At 38.5% G+C, this 24,223-nt stretch overlaps 1 protein-coding gene across 1 annotated transcript in view; it reads right to left on the bottom strand.

Annotated features, from left to right (window-relative positions):
- LOC122806363 (lectin-like) overlaps positions 1–24,223 on the bottom strand; it is a 71,551-nt gene that overhangs the window by 11,606 nt on the left and 35,722 nt on the right. Inside the window, exon 5 of the mRNA XM_044076714.1 lies at positions 9,889–10,006. Within this exon, the coding sequence (XP_043932649.1) occupies positions 9,889–10,006 (118 nt within the window). The remainder of the gene's footprint in view (positions 1–9,888; positions 10,007–24,223) is intronic.

The following is a 24,223-nucleotide window of genomic DNA, read 5'->3' as shown; positions in this document are numbered from 1 at the left end:
AGTTTTTCTCAAAGATGCCCTTAGAGGATTTGACAAGTTGTCTAACTTGCCTGTTGAGATTGAGAAGGGTGCTTTTCCACTGTTGGGGTCTCGTCTTTGTTTTCATGGACAGCAACTTTTTGCATTTACTGTAAAGCTTGTTGATGCTGGATGTCCACCATGGCAGTTTGTTTTCATTTGGGACTTTGGCTTTGATTCTTTCTGGCACCGCTGAGTCTATACACTTATGCAGTTGATTGTACAGGACTTTAGTGTAAGCTTTGGGGTAGTTAACACTTCCATCTGGGGGTGGGGCTTGGTATGCATTTATACCTTCTCTTAGGAGAATATATAGTTTGCCTTGGTGGAGTTTTTTAGTCTGATTTCGACCTTTGTAAGTTCTAGTGTTAGTGTCAGCTTGAAGGTGACTGATTTGTAGTCAGATTTAACTAATGAAGGTCTGACAGTTGTGGTAGTGCATCCATTTGACATGTTATTGAGGACCAGATCTAGTATGCTTGTTCCTCTTGGAGTATGAAAAATTTGTTCCAGGGCATTTGACTTAACAAAGTCAAGAAACTTTTGTGCTAGCAGGTTAGGGTTAACATAGGTTTCCCAGTTGATGGTGGGTTAACTTAAATCCCCCATAACCTGAGTGTTTGGTACTAATTGGATTGTCTCCAGTTTGGTTAAGTAGGCTTCATGCACATCATGACCCATGGGGTGGGATCTATAACTGACTATGACTTGAATGGGGGAACCAGGTTTCTGTGACTGCACAAACATCTGCATCTTCCAGTGACAGAAGTGCTTACAGGGTTTTTAGTTTTTGGTTTAAGCTCCTAGAGTTTAGCATGTCCCTTGTTTTGTTGTGTTTGGAAAATTTCATGTTGTTAAGTTTGTTTTCAAGACTTTGCCTAAAAAAGGCAGTATGGGGAGGGAAAAGCCTTCGCCAGCAGCTGAAAGCCTAGAGGTGCCAGGTGCAAATTGCCTCTGGCAAAGCAGCAGGGTTTGTCAACCATTGTTTCCCAGGCTGAGAGGAACTGGATCCCCTTTGAATGACACAAAAATCTAAGCCAATTATTGAAATGAATTATTTTTTGTTTATACTGTGGCATCATTCTAGGTGAGGATAGTATGCTGCTCAATGCTAGGAACATACCCGCCTGTAACACCTACTCAGAGAGCACAATGATGTATCTTTTCATATAGTCCAGTGAGGCATGTCTCGGGTCATTCACTCCAACATGAACTATGACAGAGTCATAATGGTACTTGTTGCTGAGATACCCAAGTGCATGCATGATCTGATGAATCTTGGCATCGGACAGGCAGCTGACTGTGACTTTCTCCTTGTCCAACCTGATGAGTGGGACATCCATGTGTCTCATTACTGAGTCTCCAATGTCTAGAAAATGTGTTTTTTGAGTGTTATGCCTCAAGGTCTTGGTAGGTGAGACACCGGTGCTGCTGTGTGTCATGGGTGCTATTGGAACTGTGTTAGTTATAGCAGTCTTGTGTTTTGGAAGTCTCTGGTGTCTTGGTACTTTTTTTCAGAGAACCTCCACATATGTACATTTTTGTGTTGGATGCTTACTATGTGTATGAGTAGTAGTATTTTGTGCATGTGTAGTGGTGGGTGGGTTGACAACCTCTTCCATGTTACTGTTTTGAGTGCAAGAGAGCATGGATTTAACATTCTTGGTGTAGCTACATCTCTCACACTCTGTACTAGAGTGATTTATTAGTAATGGGTTGTCGGTGTACATGAGGCAATTGCTACACTGCTTCAAGAAACCCAAGTCAACAAGGCTGGCAGGAGAAACAAGGGTGTTCTAACTGTCCATAATACTTAGGTTGAAGATTATTGTCACTGGGTGGGGGCTTTTCGGGATTGATCAAGGAGGAGTTCAGTAGATGGATATTTCTGCCTGTTTTTTTTTTTTTTACTTTAATAGGTTTCAGCTCACTAGCAGTATTTCTTGGACTGGGAAATTACTAAGAACGAGGGCTACACTGATATGCTATAGCTGTAACTAAGGGAAAAACTGTTGAATTTAGTTATAGCGCACAATTGTGAGGTAGTGCACTATGTGCAAACGTGCAGAAACCTGCTCAAATGCAAGGCTTGAATACTAGAAGCTAAAAACTTGAAAGAACTTTAAAAAGGTCCAAAAGGACAAATGAGGATGCTTATTCCAAGCCGCAGACAAACCACCCTTCAACAGACAGGTTCCAATCAGTACAATCCTCTCACTAGAGTGCTGAAAGGCCCCTTCCAATCCAAGATGGGCCTGTAAAATGTGCTCAGAACAAACAGCCACTATAAACAGACCCAGATGCAGCAAACCTGTATCTGGACTATGCTACAGCTACTAGCTGCCCTAGTTTTTGTGGGAACAACTAGGGAATGTTAAACACAGCAGAAAAATAGCAGTGAGACACTTAAAAAAAAAAACAAAAAAAACCCATTTAAAATAGCAGAAAATCAGCAAGGTGGTTGTAAAGAATGTTTTAAACAGCTAACAAATCATTTGTTAAAACTCTGCTTGGCAGGAACCCAGAACAAACAGAACAGATTGCTTTGCAACAGTATAAAACACCAGCAGATATTTAACAGTGGAAATAGCAAAAAGAGCAGCTTAGTAAACAGTGAAACAGCCATAACATTCGATTTAACAAGCGCAGGGAGGCAGGCAGTATAACAGTGCAGATCAGTATACAGAATATAAATACAGTATTAAAGTAGGCGGCAGCCAATAAAAATGCAGTAAATAGAATAAATAAGCAAAAAAACAGGCAACTTAGTTATGGCTGCTAGCCCATCTCAGTTCAGCTCAGTACAAACAAGCCTCATATGCTGCCAGACAAGTTAATTTTCTGCTCAGCAAAACTCAAATATCCATAGTTTCAGGAAGGAAGAAATGGTTACCCTTTTCACAAATGTCGAACCATCCTGAATCATCAATTACAATTCTCTTACCTTTCTCGATTATTATTTAAGGTGCTAGAAAAGCATCTAATCACTGCTTACCTACCTCTTACAGAACAATTTTCTTTCCATTATACAATGTATACTTTACCTGGAGCATGATGCTGGTATCGGCTTAGAAAACATAGTGGATGTTATCCTGAATGTACTGATGAGGTGAGCCATACAGGAGTATTCTTCTTCCTGGCTACTTAGCAAACTTTGTACTGTCACTCATTTTAATCACCTGCCAGGTAGGCAAAGGGAAAGTCTCTGCACACAAATGTATTCAGTCAGTTTCTACATGATAGATTGCAAAGGGGCATTTGGAAAGCAGCTACACCATAACCCAATATGACAGTAACCAAAACACTCCCGGGTACCTGATAGGCTCTTCATCCCTCTCTGTCTTCATAAATAGGATGTAAAATCAGTGCGATCAGGCTATGCTCATTGATATTTTCCTTTTTAGCCAAAGTCCTTAGCGAAAATCTCTATTCTGTGGTGTAAAAAATGCAGCTAACTCATTCACAGTCCTACAAATCCAGAACAGCTTTTTTTGGTAGGAAAAAGATTCCCAACTACTAGTGGCAAAACTCTAGGCAAGGAGGTCCACAATAAAATATTTTCATTTTTATCTTAATTTGTATATATCCTCCTTATATTATGTGAAGAAATTATCTGGTATGGTAAACAAGTAATGGTGCTACTGAACAGAATAAAAACTTATCTTGATAATGAAGTCAGTTTGGTTACCAGGGCCACACTAATGTAATTTCTCCTTTTTGGAGATGTCATTTTCTCTATGTTCATTCAAAGTATAAATGCCAAGATTGGTATGGCATGAAATTTGGTGTCTAGCTTTGTCGTCAGTGGACATGGGGTGGGTACAATATTGTTTTATTCTCTTTACTCTTAAATGGCATTTAGATACTTTCAAATATGCTTATCATATAAGTTGCTGCATGATACACCTACTAATAGGTCATCCAGGTTAAACTCCATTTGGGAAGAACCCAGTACTGGCAGACCAAAAAGCAAAAAAGCTGTAAGTGGTGATATAGAGGAAGAATGCAGATGAGATAAATGTTTGTTACATGCAAGGTGATTATCCACAAGACTGAATGGGCATATACTTCCACAGCTGCTAACTGAGAACATATGATATTTGTACAGGAATATATTAACATAGTACGAGCAGCAATAAGAAGGAACACATTTAGCACATGGACATATATTGGTTAGCAAGCAGATATGACCTAAAATAGTATCTATAAATAGTGATAGACTGATATATGCCTAAGACCTTGGGAATGCAATATATGTACCCTGCAAATAATTTACATTTATACATTATCACTGAAAGCAGAAGGCTTGAAACTGCATTTTCTTGAAACTCCAGTTAGCAAAATATGACATAGAACAAAGTGCTACATTCTTGGAGTTGGGATATTAAGTTAAGGAGTAGGATTGCTGAGAGGATGGATGCTGTAACAGTAGGTATTTTTTAATAAGCAAGTTTTTCTGCTTTTATGCTGCCGACCACCACCTACAAATACCCATTTCCTTACTTTCTCCTAGGTGTATTTGTTCACTGTTGGGGCAAGAGCTGGTTTGCAGAGGGTTCCTTATCAAGTCAGATTGTGGGATTTTTGGTCCTTTACTGTATTTCCTGGTTGCTTGAGATGTGTTCTACCAAGACAAGAGCTACCATACTGGGTCACTAGGGTATATGTACATCAGTGCATGAAATGAATATGGTTTCAGTACCACACATCATTTGACAGAACAAATCACATGTCCCCAGCTCTTACACTGCCTGCTTCTGTAACTGGATATCAGCACTTCAGTGGGTCATGCCACCTCTCTCCTCCTAGAATGGCAGATCTGTGACAGTCAGTCATTCCTACCCACCCCCACCAACTCATCCGGCAACCAGATCACTAGCTAATTCCATGTCACCTGGTTAATAGGCAAGGCTTTAACTCTGTATGGCTCAGAGCTGGTGTTTCACTATTTCAGGAAAATTAATTTGGCTTTTGGACATGTGAGTCAGATTGCATGCTGTTTCCTTGTTACAGGGGCTTTATACCATGATAGTGGACTATCTAAGTAGAACAATTACTTTCATATTTGTAAAACTATTAATCGATTGATAAAAATATAGAATGGTATTACTAAGTATTCTAAGTTCCAGATGATGTCTTGGTAATGGTGTATGTAAGGAACGTGAAAGTTATAGCCTACATATGACTGGCATGGGTTTGAATCCTTCAGTTTCTCTTTGCTTACCTGTGACTGAACAAGTCACTGAACCAGACTATGCTTTCAGTTTACCACCTTAAGAAGGTATTAATGCCTAGTAGGATTGCTTGATTAAAAATATGTGGGAAATAACTGATGGATATGGTTGTTCTATTTTCATTTCAAGTTTATATTGTAGCTCTCTGTCTTTCTCATTCTTTGGTATATGATGAACCTCTGATTAGGTTAAGCAAATTACCCATGTATTTATTTGGGCTAGGTATTAGAAATTCATGTAAATATGAAGAGAAAATAAAAGTGAAAAAATAATGTTTTCAAGTAACACTTGGTAATCGTGAAAACATTATTTTATTTGCATGTTTGTAGTATGCTCTGTATACTAATATACAGCATTACAATTAGAATAAAATTTTGCATGCCTTGAAGAATAGTTTATATTCCATTATACCATGACCCCCCCAAAACGTGCACGCTGATTGGCCAGCGTGCCCGTTGTAAATCGAGTTATACTAATGGAAAAAGGTCCGGTCGCCCGGACTTTTTCCATTAGTATAACTCGTTTTAAACTGTCTGCTATGTTAAATGGGTTTAACATAGCGAGACAGCTTTAAAATAAGCAACGGAGATCTCCGTTGCTTATTTTAAAGCTGTCTCGCCATGTTAAACCCATTTAACATAGCGAGATGCTAAAAAGCAACGGAGAAAGCAAGATCTCCGTTGCTTTTATGTCTCGCTATGTTAAATGAATTTAACATAGCGAGACAGTTTTAAAATAAGCAACGGAGATGTCTGTTGCTTATTTTAAACTGTCTCGCTATGTTAAACTCATTTAACATAGCGAGACACTAAAAAGCAACGGAGATCTTGCTTTCTCCATTGCTTTTGCCCACAGCTCTGATGTACCGCAGGCGCAGTACATCAGAACTGCCGCGGATGCCAGACATCTGCGGAAGGGCAGCAAACAGGCATTATACTATGCCATTATTTAAGAAAAGTAATAGTTTCTTTTCTTAAATAATGTCATATATAATAACACGCCTGGGTGTGGGTAATGCTAAATTACCACGGTTGGCTTTGTTTGGTCCTCGGCGCCTCGGGACCAAACCACGCCAACCGTGGGTAAATTTAGCATTACCCACACCCAGGCGTGGGTTATTGCTATAATAACTAATGTACGCTCGGTGATTAAACCTGATGTATTTTATTTTGACATTTTATATACTGTGTAATTTTAGTGGTAACACCAATATGTGTTTTTTTCATTATTGTTACAGATCTTTCAGTTGGATTGTTTTGTCCTTTTCAGTACTTTATATATATTCCAATACTTGAAAGCATGTGATAAAGATAAAAAGGAACTTGTACATTCTCCTCTTTACTGTAGCCCTTTTCTGTCAATAAACATATTTATAGTTTAATGAAACTGAGTTATAGCACTACTGAGTAATAAAAAGGAATTTACTTTACAAATGAAGGTGCACTCAAATGGGTATACAGCAGACACTGATTGGCTTCCCTATTCAATAAGTTGCCTTTGCAAAGTAATATCTTCAGCAAGTCTTTATCAGGCTGCATTTCTTTGCTTAAATTCCATCATTAGGAAATCCCAGAAGCATCATAATTTGGTTTCCCCAACAGTTTAAATGAAAATCATTCATTAATAAGTGACTTTAAAAATAATTGTAATTATTAAATAATTTCCCTTAATAATTTCCCTTATTTTTCAGTCTCAGCGTAGCATGGTATAACACATTCAGTTTGATATTTGTTGCAATCGAGACTTGACTTTCCATTGGCTTAATAGGAATGCTGTACCTTTGTGTCTTGTTGCTCTACAGTCTGGTAGTCCATATAATTTTGTGGTGTTTATAAAAATGTATTTTAATTAGAGTGTTTATAAAACAAAATGTTAAATGTTATTCTGAAATTCCAGAGAACCCAGCAAAAGCCTATGTAAATACTTGAGTGATATGTATACTGCACACAGAAGACACCCCAACCAAGAACTGAACTAGGGATTCCAGAAGTCTAAAACAGCAGTGCAAACCACAGTACCACCCTATAAATCATATCAGCAAAAATATATTTAACATAGAAGATATATAAAAAGGAAAGACTGAGATTCTTTTCAACTGACTTCAGTTTCAGTAACATCTAATGTATGGGGTTAGTGATAATCCATTAATCTTTAGTGGGCAATGTTGTTGTTGTGCCTTTTGGCTTTTCCCGGTTAGGGGTCGCCACAGTGGAACTCCGGTCCGCTAATGATTGGTAGTTGATTTTTACGTGCCGAGTTACCAGCCCTGATGCACAACCTTCAACGAAGGTACGCCCATTCACTCATGTCTCCACGCAGAAGACACTGTAGCTGAGAATCAAACCGGACAGCGTCTTACTGTGAGGCGACAACGCTACCGCAGCACCACCACCACAGGTATTAATCTTTAGTGGGCAATAACCAGAATAAATATAGCTAACAAAAAAAAATTTAAGCAAATCATAAAATAACTTTTAAGGCAAGCGCCCTATACTCCTCTGTGGGGGAACCTCACATACCTTTCTAACATACATATATGCTAACTCCACAGTCACACAACAATGGAGTAAAGTGCAAAGTTAATGTGCTATAAGAGTGGTCTTCAATGACATTTCTTCTTGGTATTATCCAGTAGATGAATGACTTTGCAGCTGCATGGCTCCACAATTTACATAATTGACATGTTGTATCAGATGCCATCTCCACAAAGCTACACCACCAGTGCAGCTACCTGTAAATTCAGTGAGGCTTGTGGCATATGACAATGAGAAGCAGCTCATTGTGTTCATTTCCGGATCATTTTTTTGGGATTAAGGATAGATGTGCTATGTGGTAGATTGCCATGTTTGTATAAGTACCCCCAGTTATATGGCCACACATTATGCCACTACACTAGCAGTGGGATGTTTATTGCAACTGATGCCTCTGGTACCTTTATTTATCTTTCTCTCCTCACACCAATGGCCAAGAAGGATGATCTCTACAAACTGGAGATAACAAAGGGGTGTTTTCTAAACATGAGCACCTTAGGAGACTGCATCCTTTGCTGAAAACACACTAAGATACCTTTATTTTTTCCATACAATCCCTTTGTGTTTCAGTGATGTAGAGACAGTTATGATGAGATCAGAATGTTGAAAAGGCTAAAGTTGTGAGGATGGGGGGTCCTGACATTTTAACCATACAAAATCTGTATACTGGATGCCCCTATTAGCATCTCACTACTTAATACCAGCATGAAAGGGGCAATAGCTATGCATTTTAAACAAATTCATGGAGGTAATAGTGAAGGTTTGTGTGGATCTATATTAGAGAAAGTGTATATTCCCCATTTGAAGAATGTAACATTAAAAATGCACTGTTATATAAAGAATCTGTATATATTTTAAAGTTTGACACTCTAGCCCCTTGTGGGTTAAATGCTGAAATGAACTGGAGGTTTTTATTGGATGTACATTTTTATTGTCTTAATTAGTTAATTATGTATTTAAGTGATGTATGTATTTAAAGCAGGTGTATTTTTTGAGATGTTATTATTCCTTGAAGATTGTTATAGTCAAGACATTAGAGAGAGAGAATAAAACTCGTTTGTCTACTAGCTGGTGGTTTTTTCTTTGTTGCTGGCAACCTGGTGTTTTTTTATTTTAATAAAAGAGGCAATACCCTGCCTTATCTAGCAGTGTGTAAAACTTGCTCACCTCTGTACCATCCCTATAGGAGAACAGAAAATGCCTATTAAGGCTACATTTTTGCAGAGTACTTCACTGAGCTTCCTCCTGTTCATGTTTATTGGCTTGGTGATCAGTTATTAATGCACATTTTAGGATACATTTCATGTATATAACTTATTCAAATATTTATTTCCGTGTAATTGTTTTTCACCTTTGAGTGAGGTGCAGGTGAAACAGTTTTCTAGAAGCGAGTGAATCAGTGCTTTCAGAGCACACTACTACTGCAACTCTCTGAGTGATCCCAAAAGATACCAGAGATGTCTGTAATTATACCAACTGCTTTGAGCCCATAAGCTGATAGTGCTCAGAAGCTTTGGGACTTCTTCATAATTAATTAGGTTAATAGGTGAATACTAGACTAATGACCACTACGGCCCTTGTAAGCCTAGCCATGCAACCCCAATGTGACCCACAAATATGACTTGTATAGGAGGTGATTTACTGACTGCGTCTGCACCAGACCAGGGATGAATTTCCAATTACCCATCCATTTGTCCAAATTGCACTTAAAAATTGTTAGCAAACAACTCTGCTTCACATGGATTGGGAGCATGTTCCAGAGAATGGGAATTCTCAGAGAAACACCTCTCTCTCTCTCTCTCTCTCTCTTTCTCTCTCTCCAACATGTCCTATTTTATGTCGCAAGGAAAATGTAGGTATTTTAAAATAGTAGTTCTGATACTGTTTGTTTTGCAGATGTGCAAAAGTTTCATCAAGACAAGGTCTGGGAATGCCCTGTATGCCAGGCAATTATCTCTCAGAAGAATAATATAGAGCAAAGAGACAGTGGTTTGAGGCAATCAGAGTACAAACCAGGTGGTGTATTAAATGTATAGTGTATTATATTTTGTGTGAACAAAGATAAAAGAGCACTTAGTGAAAATGTAAACAATGTTTCTACTTACTTTGTTGAGATGTATACATTTCTGTACATTCTTCTGCACCTCCCACAAAGTTAGGTTCTCCTGGTGCCCAGTTGTTATAATTCCAGCTGGATCCATCAATCCATATAAAGTGTTCGGACTATAAAGGAAACAATAGGAAAGAAGCTAAAGCTGAATGAAACCTTTACAATGACATGAAACTTTTAAACGGGAGCAAGCATTATAGTTGTTCAAGGAGTAAGAATGGTGAGGGCAATTATACTCACTGTAAAACAGAACGCAAGATGGTTTATTCACATTTAAGAAGTCCTGGGTAAAGGCTGACTAAATGCTGAGCTTTACTTTAATATTCCCTTTTAGTTCTGTTTTTGGGATACACACACAGTCACACACACTCACGCTCGCCCCCCCCCCCCACAAACACACACACACACACACACACACACACACACACACACACACACATATCCATCCATACATACATATATGTATGTATACATGCACTGTAGAAAAAGACAAATGTAACATATTGCAATGATGGTTAATTTCAAGATCCCACACAACATATTGTAATAAAGTTGAGCTGTTCAGCTTAATGGTGGTGTAGCACAGGACAGCAAAGAATTTTGTCTACCTGCTCTGTTATGAAATGGGTGTTTTGTGTTTTAGCAGGAGATGTATTACTAATTAATTGATCAGTTCTGAATTCATACAAGTTTGATGAACACAGCAGAATGGAAAATACATTGTTTGGTGACTTTGGAGGTGAGAATATTAAGTAGCAGAATCCTGAGGAGCACAGAATCTCATTCAGAGCAAGTGGTAGAGGGCTTTACCACAAGTAAAATATTAATTGTAGACAAGTGTCTGTTCATGACCTTCTGATTGCAAGTGTATGCATTCAAGCTGAAAGTTTTTGAAAGATAATTGTAAATATATTTGTTTGCGTATAATTTGGCTTTAAAGGAAAATTATATCCCTAACTAAAGTTTCTACTCATAGCAGCAGGACATGAGGTATGAGAAGTGTCACTATTTTGTATGTGTTCATGTTATTGTTCACAGAAATAATTATTACTAAGGGTCACATAGTAAACTTGTATGTTATAAGGACAAAAAAATGAATTAGCCAGTTGCAAATTGCTAATGTACTTTTGCGCTGAAATCATGGAAATAGTTTGAATTTAGAAAAAGACATTTTGTTCCATATAAGGCTACGCCATACAATATAAATCATCACAAAGTGAAACCGGAGGTGATAGACCAATAATATGATCTTGTGGTTCAAAGAGTGAACCTTTGGCCAAGTTTGTGGATGGTCATTTAAAAGGAATTTTGGAAAAATATCACCATGCAAGCAAGCAAATATCACCATGCATATCATTCAAGCAAGTGCCAAGATTCTTGGCACTTGCTTGAAAACATTACAGATGCCCGTTCCTCTCAAGTATTTTTTTTGTCACCATTGACATTAAGGATTTGTTCTCAGTCATTCCCAGTGAAATTGGTTTGTCCTGGTTTGAGGTCATTATACTAGACTCCAATTCATAGTTAGGCCTTATTAAAGATGCTCCTGAGATTGTTTTAAAAGGCAAACATTGTATTTGAAGGTGAATATTGCCATCAAATTGAAGAAGTTGCCATGGGGGCTTCTTGTGCCTCATTATATGTCAGTCTTGTTTTACAACATAGGGAATTGAATGCTGTGTTTTCATTGGAGTATGTTAAATGCTGGGAACTGCAGCTGGATACCCGAGTGACATTTTTATTTTATTTGGAAGGGGACACAGGATTTATTTGATAAGTTTTACAGTTTTTAAATTATTTCCTCAGGCTTACTTATTTTACAGTGTTAGATAGTATAGATGTTATGGATGTAACACAGGGTAAGGATCCAAATAGAAAATGTTTTTCATCCAATATTTACAGAAAGAGTACTTTCTCTAATAGTTATTTTCATTGACAAAGTTGTCACCTATACGAGCAAAAGATTAGTGTTTAGTGTTGTGAAGGGTGAGATGGTCCATGTTTCTAGACTGGTTAGAGAAGGTTCATCCTTTTTTGGATCAAGTGGAAAATCTGGTGACCTTTTTCAGAAGAGCGGGGTACCCAAATGGTATTTTATAGGAGTAAAATAACAAAGTTACATCTGATAGTTCTGATAAATTTGCTGTTTTAAAGGGAGGTGAGATGAAGTCTTGTAGTACCAATGACAGGTTGATATTTACATATCCGCACAATGCGGTTAAGAATATTATAAGTACACATTGCGATACCCATTTTGATATCATCAAGGATATCGTCGGACCTCTCTCCTCCTATATTTTTGGGTGGGGTGTAAATATGGAGAGCAAATTTGAAAGAGAGGGCTTTCACAATATGATCAGCCCTGGGACCTCTAGATACATTTCATGCAACCATTGTCCCTTTATTAACACTAATGTACAAGGGTAAATATTTAAGACAATACATCAGATAGCCACCCTTTCCAAAGTGAATTGTGGTAGTAGGGCAGTGATGTATGTAGCTTCTTCATCCTCATGTAGTATCTTCTATATAAGGAAAACTGAGCTTATATTGAGGAGAACAATATATGAACATGACTATGCTATCAGAGGTAAGAATGGCAAAACTGCCCTAGCTCAGCATTCTATAACATGTAGGGAGTTTTCCAAATTCCCTTTTACTGTGTTGGAAAAGATAACTATATTTCCTTTGAGTGGACGTCAGGGAAAACCTTTTGGAGTGTAGGAAACTGTGGTGGCAACTTTGGTTAGATGCATGTAAATCCCCTGGTATTAATGAAATGGTTAATATTAACCATATTTTAAAACAGAAAGCTGAAATTAACTGAAGGGGTATGTATGATATTTTAGCTGTTTTAGTATTTTTCTTTGGTTTATTTACTGGTAGGTTAAATTATTTAGACATAGGTTATACATATTTTTATTTGTTTTTAAAATTAATTTGTTTAATATTTTACATATTTGGTTTCTAGTAGAGTTGGTTATGAGTTACGTTTAAAGACATGCAAGTAGGTGTGTGCGTGAATGATTCTAAGTTACCAGGAGATTATTGCCACCTCATATACAGTGTATATGACAGTATTACAGACATCTAAGACATACTTGAATTGGCCTAGGACTCTGAGAAATAACAAATGAACAACTTGTGCCAGGCATTCTCCAATAAGACAGAGTTGCATAAACATGCCCAATTGGTATATGGAGATCCAGGATACAATTAATATTTAACATATGCTACATACAATGTTATTGTGGGAGATATAAATGCAGACCTACACACTATTCACAATGTTACTTACTGATGGTGTATTAAATGTTGTCCTGTAATATGTTACAATGGACATCCGTATGGAAGTATTGCAGGTCATCTACTAATACAGATGCTAATCTTTTCAAAATAAAATATCCAGAAGTCTTTATTTGTCCAACAGGTAACACACATTTAAATATTTGGTGTTTGGATGGTACCATGCTATCATTTACTCAGCACACAAATTAACTCCCTACCAGAATCACAGATTATTTCAATCTGGTCTACACTAATGAGGTGTTAGAATCCTTACCTGTTAGTGAAGGAATGAAGAAGCAAAAAAAAATATTAGTATATGTTCTAGCAGTTGGCACAACACTGTCCCTCTATCTAGTAGAGTTTACAGGGAGTGAAATGCACATTATTTTGATGTATGAAAGAGGCATAAAGGGCTTCACAGTAGAAAGCAACTGTCATGTTGATATGACATACATAATTGCAATCACACAGAAGTAGCATTTTCAAAACAAAATAACATTTACAAGTATAAATTATTTACACTGTATTTTGCAGGGTTTCTTTGCCTCCTGCATTCCCCGATGTGGGGATCTGTGTTTCAGAGAATGGCGAAATCTCCACAATATCATGATCTAGCGGTTTAAGGCCAAAACACAGGAGCTGTGCATTAATAATCGGATTTTAATCTCTAATTTGTTGAATGTAAGCCTGGCACCCAGGCAAAGCAGTTAACACCATCTCTGGTATGGGTTAACTACTTGAAACTTTGAACCATTTCATATGTGCACTAAAAACCTACTTTACTAGTATCTTTTAAAATGAAAAAACTCCTGCAAATGTATGTCATAGGCATGCACAAACAATACACATTCAACATAAGCAGCTGTTTTTTATATAGTTTCTACAGGGCTGTAGCATTGAAAAGTATGCAAGTAACAGTTAATGTTATAAAAAGGTGCAATAGGACAAAATATGCTGACAAAACAGTCCCCTGGATTCAATAAACTCCATATAGGCTTTGTGTAGGGCCTACATGGACTGTACCCATGTACACGGCTGTGAAGTATCATTGGTAGCCCTTATTGTATATTCATGATGCGCATTGTGCCTAAGTGAGGTTGCACAGCATGTACCAGTAACATTGGCTGCAAAACTTTTCAGAACAGCACAGATAATGAATCCGCGTAAACCCCAATGGTCCACCCTCATTACACACCACCAGAAGAGCATGCAGTCAATCCAGTCTTCCCGAATGACTATCTGAAATCCACACATCTTATTCCATCTTGTGTCCTTTTATTTATTTTTTTACTCTTCCTGCATGTTTGCATGACATGCTGTGGCACTTACTGCTTATTGGGTTTACGTAGTGGGACCACCCATGTATCAGACATGACCCAGACATCTAAAAATAGAAACAGGATGCTTTCAATAAATATGAGTGTACAATGCTGTGCGACGTGCAAAACCCATTAAGCGGAGCTGCATTATGCTCATAACTTGGAATGCATAACAACTAGTAAAACTACATTGATGATGTCACTACCCTCATAGAAACATAGGTTAAGTGTTGGACTAAATTGCAGATGGTCCTGGGTTCTAATCCAGTGACTGCATATTTTTTTATATGATGGTTTGACATTGCAGCATATCCAAATAAACTAGTAATGTAAGGAAATAACTGTGGAAGTGTCTTGGTGATGGTTTCTACCAGTATTTTTGAAAAAAGGTGTGTAGTACTTAGCATTACGCTAATATTAGTTTGTTATTTTACATATATTTATACACTATTGCGTTTTGCGATAATAAACGGTGTGCACCATTTTCAAATGTATCAAATTGCACACAGTGTCTACTCTCAGTAAGCACAAGTGGTGGGAAACCATGGTATTTAAAGGGGAAATAACAGGAACTGCACTTTATACACTGAAGTTTGACTTGCGCAGCAATGGCTAGAGCAGGCAAAGGCGTGCACTTTAGAGCAGAGTGCTGCGGTGTCTAGGAGTCCAAGGTTTTTATTGGGTTCCTGGTTAGGGATCACGGCCCATGCCTGTTGCAGAATGAATATATTGGCACCCAATACAAAGCAGAAGACTGGGATAGTTTGGCTAGGGCACTCACCAATGTGACTGGTATCCCCGACACCAGTGAACAGTGTCATCACCACTACGACAACCTCTGTAGGAGAAAGAGGGATATTCTTGATAAGTGGATCAGGAATTGTCAGGCGGAGAACGCCTCAGGGATGTGTAAGTATGATTTACATGTATTACCTGAAAATACTCAAGCTGGCTCTGGTTGTTGTTGTCTTTTGGCTTTTCCCGATTAGGGGTCACCACAGTGGAACTCCAGTCCGCTAATGATTGGCAGTAGATTTTGACGAACTCTGAGGTGCCAGCTCAACGTTCAACCTTCAACGAAGGTATGCCCACTCATGTCTTTCGAATGCCCACCCAACCGCGGGGGGGACATGCAGACTCCACACAGAAGGCACTTCCCGCACTCCAGCTGAGAATCAAATGGGAGAACCTCTTGCTGTGAGGCAACAATGCTACTGCTGCACCACCGCTGGCTCTGGTAAACACTGGTATTCATAATTGCTTTTTCTTATCCCTTTTTTTACAGCTACAGAACAGAGGGCCTCAAATGTGAGGTCCCATGCTAGGTGACTGGAGACAATGAAACAAGTATGTGATAAGTAAGAATAATTATATAAAGCACTCTTACTGCAGCCTTAAGAGTTATGGATGGATTAATAGCTGTGTCATGCTTTATGATTTTGGAAATGCATAACTGTACAGTACCATTCAATACTACTAATATCTGCTGAAAATCCAGATTTAAGAATCACTGCTTTGCCCTGGTCATTGTAGGGTTGATGGTTGTCTGGCAAGTACTTTATGTAGATGTCAATAAATAAATGAGTGTTGAAAAGTTATGTTAATACAAATACTATGCAATTATCTATGTGGTTAATAACAACATTTACAATACGTTCCTAATTATGGGTCCTTGTACACCCAATATTTAATGATATGTCCAGATATCCTGCTCTAAAAGCTGGAGAGGTGTGGTCTGACATGCAAAGCAACCATTGCACATTGCCAGATAACAGTGCTCATGAGTCTATAACATGTAAAATGAAAGAGAGTTTGCATTATGTTGTATTCCAATGGAAAGTAAAATATTACAGTAGACACTGCTTATGGCTTGTAATATCACACTCCCCAAATATAAAAATCCAGTGATTACAATACTGTGTTAGCTTTTCATGAATAGAAATATAGCTCTGTTATGTAAACATCATTATAGCATTTGAAGTGCGGACCTCCAGACCTGTGCCTGTAATGGCCTGCTTTCACATGTAAGCACTGTACATGTTGTCCAAGTAATATAGGGATGTATCCAGGAAAGTAGGAATCTGCAACAGGGGAGTAGGGCAGAACTATAGCTATCCATTTCTTCAACAGTAACAACTGGGCACATGTGCACATTTTAAGCTGAATTTGGACCGTCACCTCCAGAGAGAGGGGTGACAACAACATAATTGCTTTGTGAAGCCAATTGGACCAAATTAGGTGTGTCAAGTAGACACATCTGCAAAAAGGAGAGCCATGTATGGGATGACATTTTTTTGGAACAGGTCCCCTCTTTTTTTTTTTTTTTTAAAGAGAGAGTGGAATGTTGGGTGAAGGACATAGGCAGGTCTGGTGCAGGCAGGTTAGGAAGGTGAGGAAGCATTTACAGACAGATGACATACATGACATGGACAGGGTCAGTGAAGGACACAAGTGGGGGGATGAACACCTTGGTTGGGATGGGAGTGGGGGAATTGCGAGCCTATGAACATCATGTTTAGTGACAGTGAGATTCAAGGCCCCACCCAGTGGACTGTCATCACTGTCACCTCACTGTGCCAGTGGCTACTGTGTCTGACATCTGCATCTCCTTGTGTTATTCATTATCATGATGGAGAGCAGTGTCTCTACTCAGCATAGCTGTGCACCAAGTGTATGATGCACAACTGTACTCACCAAACCTGGCAGTTCAGCTCGGGTGACAAGATCACCTTCCCTGCCTTTGTTCCCCAGAGGGAATCATAGGCCTATCATCTGGGGCAGAACTACCTGAGGGTGCAGGTGGGGCAGGTGCTGCAGGGGGGTGCTGCCAGGCTACACCTCAGAAGTGCTGGGCCTAGATGCTGTAGCCAGTGGAGGGAATATAGGCATTCCAGTGGGAACTGTCCTACCCTGCCATGCTGTAGTAATATGAAATGAAAATAAAAATAAAAAAAATAAGTAAATATAACATAGAATAATGTACAAAGTAACATTTACATAAAAAAATGCAAAATAAATAGTATAATGGTAAATATGATTACAAACATAATATAATAATAATATAATAAAACAAAATAAAAAAATAAGAGACGGGGTGGGTGGGGTGGGGTGAGAGAAAAAAGAAGAGAACATTAATGACTGCACAGATAATATACTAAGCTTTCTACAAGTAATGTGCTATATTATGTTACATTTCATTTCACTTATAACAAGACCAAATGCTAATCAATAACTTTATTACATTAAATACTACCCTGTTGCTAACACAGACACACTATACTACAGATCTGATTGCATCCAGCAATCATTCATGTTTGCATATCTTGATCATATGCATGTTGCATGTACAATGTTTACAGCTGATAGCAGGCCATCTAGGACACAGGTATATAGGTCCGCACCTCCACTGCTATCATTATGAATATGTAGCAGTACTCAATGTTACTGTAGACAACCTAAAACATTATTACAAAGAGCTGCCCTTACATTTGTGGAGTGTGTTATCTGAAACACAAGCAGTGACCAATGTAATAGTAGTGTATTTTCCATTTGGAATACAGCAGAATGCCAGCACGCTTTCCTTTTATCCTGTTATACATACAGGTTCACTGTAATAACGGTAATCTGCAGATGCTCTCGCTGGCCCTGTTGTAAATGTAATGATTTACATTGCAATATGTATGTCAACTGAAACATGTCCTGTATGGTTTGGAAGTGTAGTTTCCTAAATAACAACCCCTATCTACTCTGTAATACCGGACTATTTTCATAAACATACTAATGCATGCCCACTATTGCATTACAGTGGACAAATGCATACTCATAGTGATAAAAGTGTTTAGCACAATAAGCTGAATTTCCTCCTAATGGTAAAATACCAGTCCTTTGTTGAAGCTTACATACCATTTGAAGCTCTCATCTTTCTCAGTCTTCCCTCTTAAGCCTGCACATTTAGTATTCTCTCCACATTAGCTGTGGGGGACATAAAATGCATTAAGATCAGAAATCAGAAACAGATGCAGCTGCTTCATCATTCAAACAGTGCCTGTAAATGATACTCACACATCTGTGGAGTGCCATCAGTCCTACATTCATCCATCCAGTGTTCAAGGGTATCCCTCTTCCTCATCCTCAGGTCTTGATAGTGATTTCTACACTGTTCACCAGTGTAGGGGATGCCAGTAACAGTGGACAAATCCTGTTCCAAACTATTCCATGCATCCAATTTGTACTCTGATCCACTATAGTGCTCCTGCAACATTTGGGGACCAAGATCACTCATTAGGAGTCCAACAAACACTTTGGACTCCTGCATACCCCACCTTTGAGAACAAAATCTCAGTCCTTCTCCCTGAATGCCAGACATCTTTAATGCGGGCGAACACTAATGTATAATGTGTTTTCCCACCAATTACAGTTACAACAGATACTAAGAATGGGGGACATTTCAATCTGCAACATTTGAAAATGGTGTGGACTGATAACTGTTGCGCAAACACAGACAATGTGTTTGCACACAGCTAATTACTCAAAATATGTGAAATAATATAGATATCATTATGAAAACTGCCTCATCCATCATGACAATAAGTATTAGATAGGAAATACTAGCTCAACTACTAACATTTATCATGTGAAGTGGGACACCATTAAAAATGACAGGATTCTGTGGTATTACGACCCTGAACCTTAGCTATGACAGTCCTACAAACACAGGTGTTCTCACAATAGGAACGTAAATATACATGTCAAGGATTCATTGCATTGCTAGCTACAACAAGGACACATTACAAAAAAAAACAAGGCTGCATTACTTTCGAACCCAGGACCCTCTGAACTTGTAAGTGACATTAACTCCTTGCAGCACAGGAGAAGTTACATAGCCTGTGGCTATATTTGTATTCATTCTAAGGTTCATACAGGCTCAATATAAGAAAATGAAGTGATAACATGCAGAAAAATAATTTATGATATATACAGTCCAGTTTGTTAGTACTCAGGGAATATGCCTCCATACATGTGCAATCCAGATGAACATGCAATGCAGATTCAGAGGACTGCATGGTTGCCTTAAAGCTGTTGTTCTCTCATATACCACTGTAACAAGCAGTAACAGTCATTCAACACACAAGCAACTTCAACAGGGAATTTACATTTATTTTGAAGTAATATATGTTAGAAGTACACGTAGTTAAACATTCAACATGGAATATAATTCACTTCCTCTTTACACAGGCTGTTATGATTCTTGTTTCCAAATATGAAACACTGTCCTAACATGCTGTGTTTCTTGGTCAGTCAACAATCATCTGACCAGCACTGTTGTACCGAACGTGTGTTAAAACAATTCTATAGTATTGCCTTTACAATGTTTAAGTATATTATATGGCAATATGTTATTCAGTTGCTAAATCAGTAAAGCCATGTTGGCTAGCATGAACAAGCATTGACTGTTATTTTTTGGGTGTGGATCCAAGGCATCCACCCCTATGTCAGCCTGCGAGATACCCCCAGAGCACACATTTTGAGCATTTGGGAGAGGGGCACATATGGGATTCATGTTAACTGGTAAGTTTGCCATCACATGTAGCATATGATGCACATGCTGTTCGACATGCCTTGGCAGTTATAGTTGTATACCTCATGGTTATTGTAGGCCCTATCCTGTTCCCCATTTCTTGCTGTCATGTGTACATCACACAAATGTAAGGCACACATTAATTTAGGATAATGCAATACATGATACAGTTGTAGCATTCCTCTGAATATATACTCAGAAATAATGTTTACATTTGCCATGTTACACCATATCATGCAGTGATGTTTTAAAGATCATGGATGGTAATGTCTGTAACGTACCAAGTATGCCCCCTGCTACTCTGTGAAATGTCACAGTGATTTCAAATAGCATTTAAACACATACCTTACTTTCCACTGGGATGTTTTCCTGCACTCATCTCTGTCTATGAGTCAATGCTGAGAGACTTTGTTGGGTTCCTCCAGGGTCTATGTGCCCTGGAAAATGTTCACCTTCTCTGTGTAGGGCTATTGCCAGCAACAGCAGCAGTGTATTACAGATAGATGTATTCAAAAAGCAGCAGATAATGGCAATCTAGCTGTGCCCACCTTGTGTTTGTACTACAGTATTATCTCAGTCAACAAAAAAAAGGAAATGGAGATAGCATGAATGCTTTTATATCTTGTGGACTAGCTCCGCGGGATTGGCTGATCACCATGCAATTCTGCTGTGTATGCTGTAATTATTTATTTATTTTTATTTATTTAATTTAACATTTGTTGACCAGGAAAGTCCAACTAGGTTCCACAGAGCCTGTTTTCAGTGGAGGCCCAGGGAGAAATACTCCAGATGCATGTCTTTGGAATGTGGGAGAAGACCCATGCGAACACAGGCAGAATATGCAAACTCCACACAGAAGGTACCCCAGCCGAGAATCGAACCGGAGACCCTCTTGCTGTGAGGTGACAACGTTAACCGCTGCACCACTGTGCCGCCCAACATCTCTGAAGCACAGAGTAGGACACATGCAATCAATTATTGATGTACTCCATTATAAAAAGGCAAATGAGTAGCTGGGTAAATTGATGTGGATGAGAGTTAGTACATGATTGTAACTGAGATATACATTTCTTCGAATTTACTGTATCTCAACAGAGGAGTATTGCACTCCATCAGGTATGCATTCATCATGCAACCTAAATAATGTCTGTGTTGGAATGTAGATAACAAATAAATGTGTTTGCATTTCTTAGAAATATACTCATTACATGTACTTCTTTAGCAGTAATGTCAGAGGTACAGAGGCTGTAGGGTAGGCATAAAGTATAATGCTGTGTGCTAATTATGTCCACATGCTCCATGGAAAAATCCTTTGATAGTACTTTTAACATTGCGCCATTGTTTGCTTAACATTGTTCCTGACCCTGATATTTGTTATGTTATGGGGGCTGGGGGGAGAGATGAAGTCCTGCTATGGAACAAACTAGAGTGGAATGCTATGTTGGGTGGGGACATAGTTCAGTATCTGTTAGTACACAATAAATAATATTCTGCTTGTTACTGTCTTAGTTTTGTAACCACCCTTGCTATTTACTGCACAATGTTGAATCTGTACAGTTTAATCCACTTTTGAACATTGGGAGCCTTCCTTTACTGCATAATCTGTATAACAATTTGTAATTATGTAATCCGTATATGTGTTATCATTATTTTGTCTTTCAGTAAATGGTATGCACCCAAGACGTAGACCCTCCCATTCTCTGAGGCAGAAAATGAGCTGATTATTGATGCATTCAGACACCATGAGGTGCTGCTGCCAAGAGGGAGGGCAAGAATGACTGAGCATGTGGAACTCTGGGATGACCTTGTCTGAAATATCAACAGGGTGGGCAGACAGCGTCACACGTATGAGCAGGTGTGTCACAGAGCTACTGACATGATCCATGCAGTGAGGAGGCATGCAGCTAAAGTGGCACATGATTGTGACATCACATGTGGTGGGCCTGCAGCAGTAGAAACCCTCAGCGTCACCGAAGAATTCCTGGCAAATATTGCTTCAGGAAAGCTCCCAGCAGTGCAACAGCCAATTTGTCCTTGATGTGGATGCCAATCCTACTACTTAAGAGTAGTGTCCAGGTAGGCTGTGTTAAACCATCAGTAGAATACATTTGCAGCCAGTCTGTAATATTGTATATAGTTTTAATGTGTGACATGTTGCTTTATTGGTGAGGTGTAAGTGAGATAGCTGCAGTGTTCAGGTCCTTTAACTGCCACAGAGGGATAACAGGCACACATCTACACACAGGACAGCTCCCAGTCATCCTTGTGCCAATATGTTCTGGATGTGGGTGCCACTCCTGCATCACAGTGGGGCTGCCAGGAATGCTTGGTTACATCATTATTAAAATATATATAGTTGTGTCAAGCTGTACGTGTGTTGTATTGGGGTATTTCAGATAGCTGCAGTTTTATGCTCATTTAAAGGATGATAGCCACATTCCTGACAACATTTATATGAGGGTATATATAAAAAGGAAAGTCCTGTAGCTCAACATTTTTTATCTGAGCACTGTGGGGATGGGGCTTCTTTGTTTTTTAGTATTTTGGCACAACCTATAGGAATGGGGAGGACTTTCATTTGAGCTTAAATCAATTAGGAAACAACATATATTTTCAGTTATGGTACCCTCTCCCCTGGGGGACTTAATAAAGAAGCATGTTTAAATTTTTGAAAACTGGAACAAAATGTTGGATTTTATGTGGGTCCTGGTGTATTTTTGGTGGGGGATGTTATTTATTTATTTATTCATGTATTAGAAGAGAATTGAAATTTGTGTATGTATTGAAAGGGCTAAACAATTTTGTATCAATGAGGGACTGTCTAACTGTTTAATTCTTTAATTAATTTATTATAATATGATTATTTAAGGAATAATGGGTATGTAAGATGTTATCCCTTGAATGAGAAAGGCCGAGGTACCAAGTTACCAGGAGAATAAACTTGTGTATTTTGACTTCCTGATTTTTTTTATACTTTGATTGTTGCTGTTTTTGGAGGCATTGTAATCTCTTGGCGGAGCTACAGCATAAGTAAAGCAAAACCCACCAGTATCACTTTGTGCATCTATTGTAAAGCCCAGGCAGATTTTTTTTTTTTTTGCTCTGCAGTGTTTCATTTTGTTGTGATAGTTCCCTTGTTGAAGTCTATGGCATGATTTAAGGTAACGTGGCAATGTATACGTATACATTATATTGTACCGAACACTATGTGAATGAAAATTGTAAACTACCAGTGGAGGTATTAACTGCCTTTATGCATATTATTATTGCATTACACTGTTTTATTTCTGTGACTGAATGGCAATATATACTGTGTGACTATCTGGTATTCTGGCCCTCAGAGAACACATTATCCATTTTCCACATTTGTTTTCTTGCTTCCTGTTCTATTGACATGTACTGGCAAAAACTGTAGTAGTCTGTCCAGCCATAAAGTATTTATTTGTGTACATATATATTTTTAATGCATCTACAAACTGGTTAAGTCTACTGGACCCACAATTTTTCTGCACTGGATTGGAGGCAGAACTAAGTCCAGTTGTCTGGTTAAGTGACTTGTTCAGAGTCATACCATAGGCTAATGAAGGTAGAAGAAATTAAACTCTGCACCCCTTGTTTACAAAAAGCAACTCATTAACAATTTGGGGCCTTAATCCTCTGCTCTGTCTGCCTGACTTACCCCGGAGTATTCCTTCTACTGCATGGTACAGCCATCTAAGACTAAGTATTGGGGATACATGGAGGACAAGGTTTTGTTGAAGAGTGCAGGGGGCAAGTTCACTGAGTGTAAAAATGCTTAAAGTTTTAAAAATGAGTTTTGTTAAACTTTCTGTTTGAATTGCCATCAATTTTTCAGTGTCAAGACTCACACTCTCAGTTTCTGAGTTGTGATACTGAGCCCTGTAAACACTTAGACATATCATTTGGGGGATCTTGATTTTTTTTTGTCTCCCTCTGTATGCTGTTTTAGTCCTATTTATTTAAGTAATGGCTGCAGTTGTGATGGCCCTTACTGCAGAGTACATAGCATTGTGGCTACTGGTGCTTAACAGTGTAACGGAACTTGTACACTCTTTTATTGTGTTGATACTTACACCAAGTTTGCTGGCTAAGCTTTACTTTTTGTAGTCCCCTGTATAACAGGT

The sequence above is a fragment of the Protopterus annectens genome, chromosome 7.part0 (assembly GCF_019279795.1).
Source record: "Protopterus annectens isolate FY-2018-M chromosome 7.part0, PAN1.0, whole genome shotgun sequence".
NCBI classification, from domain to species: domain Eukaryota; kingdom Metazoa; phylum Chordata; order Ceratodontiformes; family Protopteridae; genus Protopterus; species Protopterus annectens.
The sequence above is the reverse complement of the archived record's forward strand: the minus strand, read 5'-3'. Positions and strand labels throughout refer to the sequence as shown.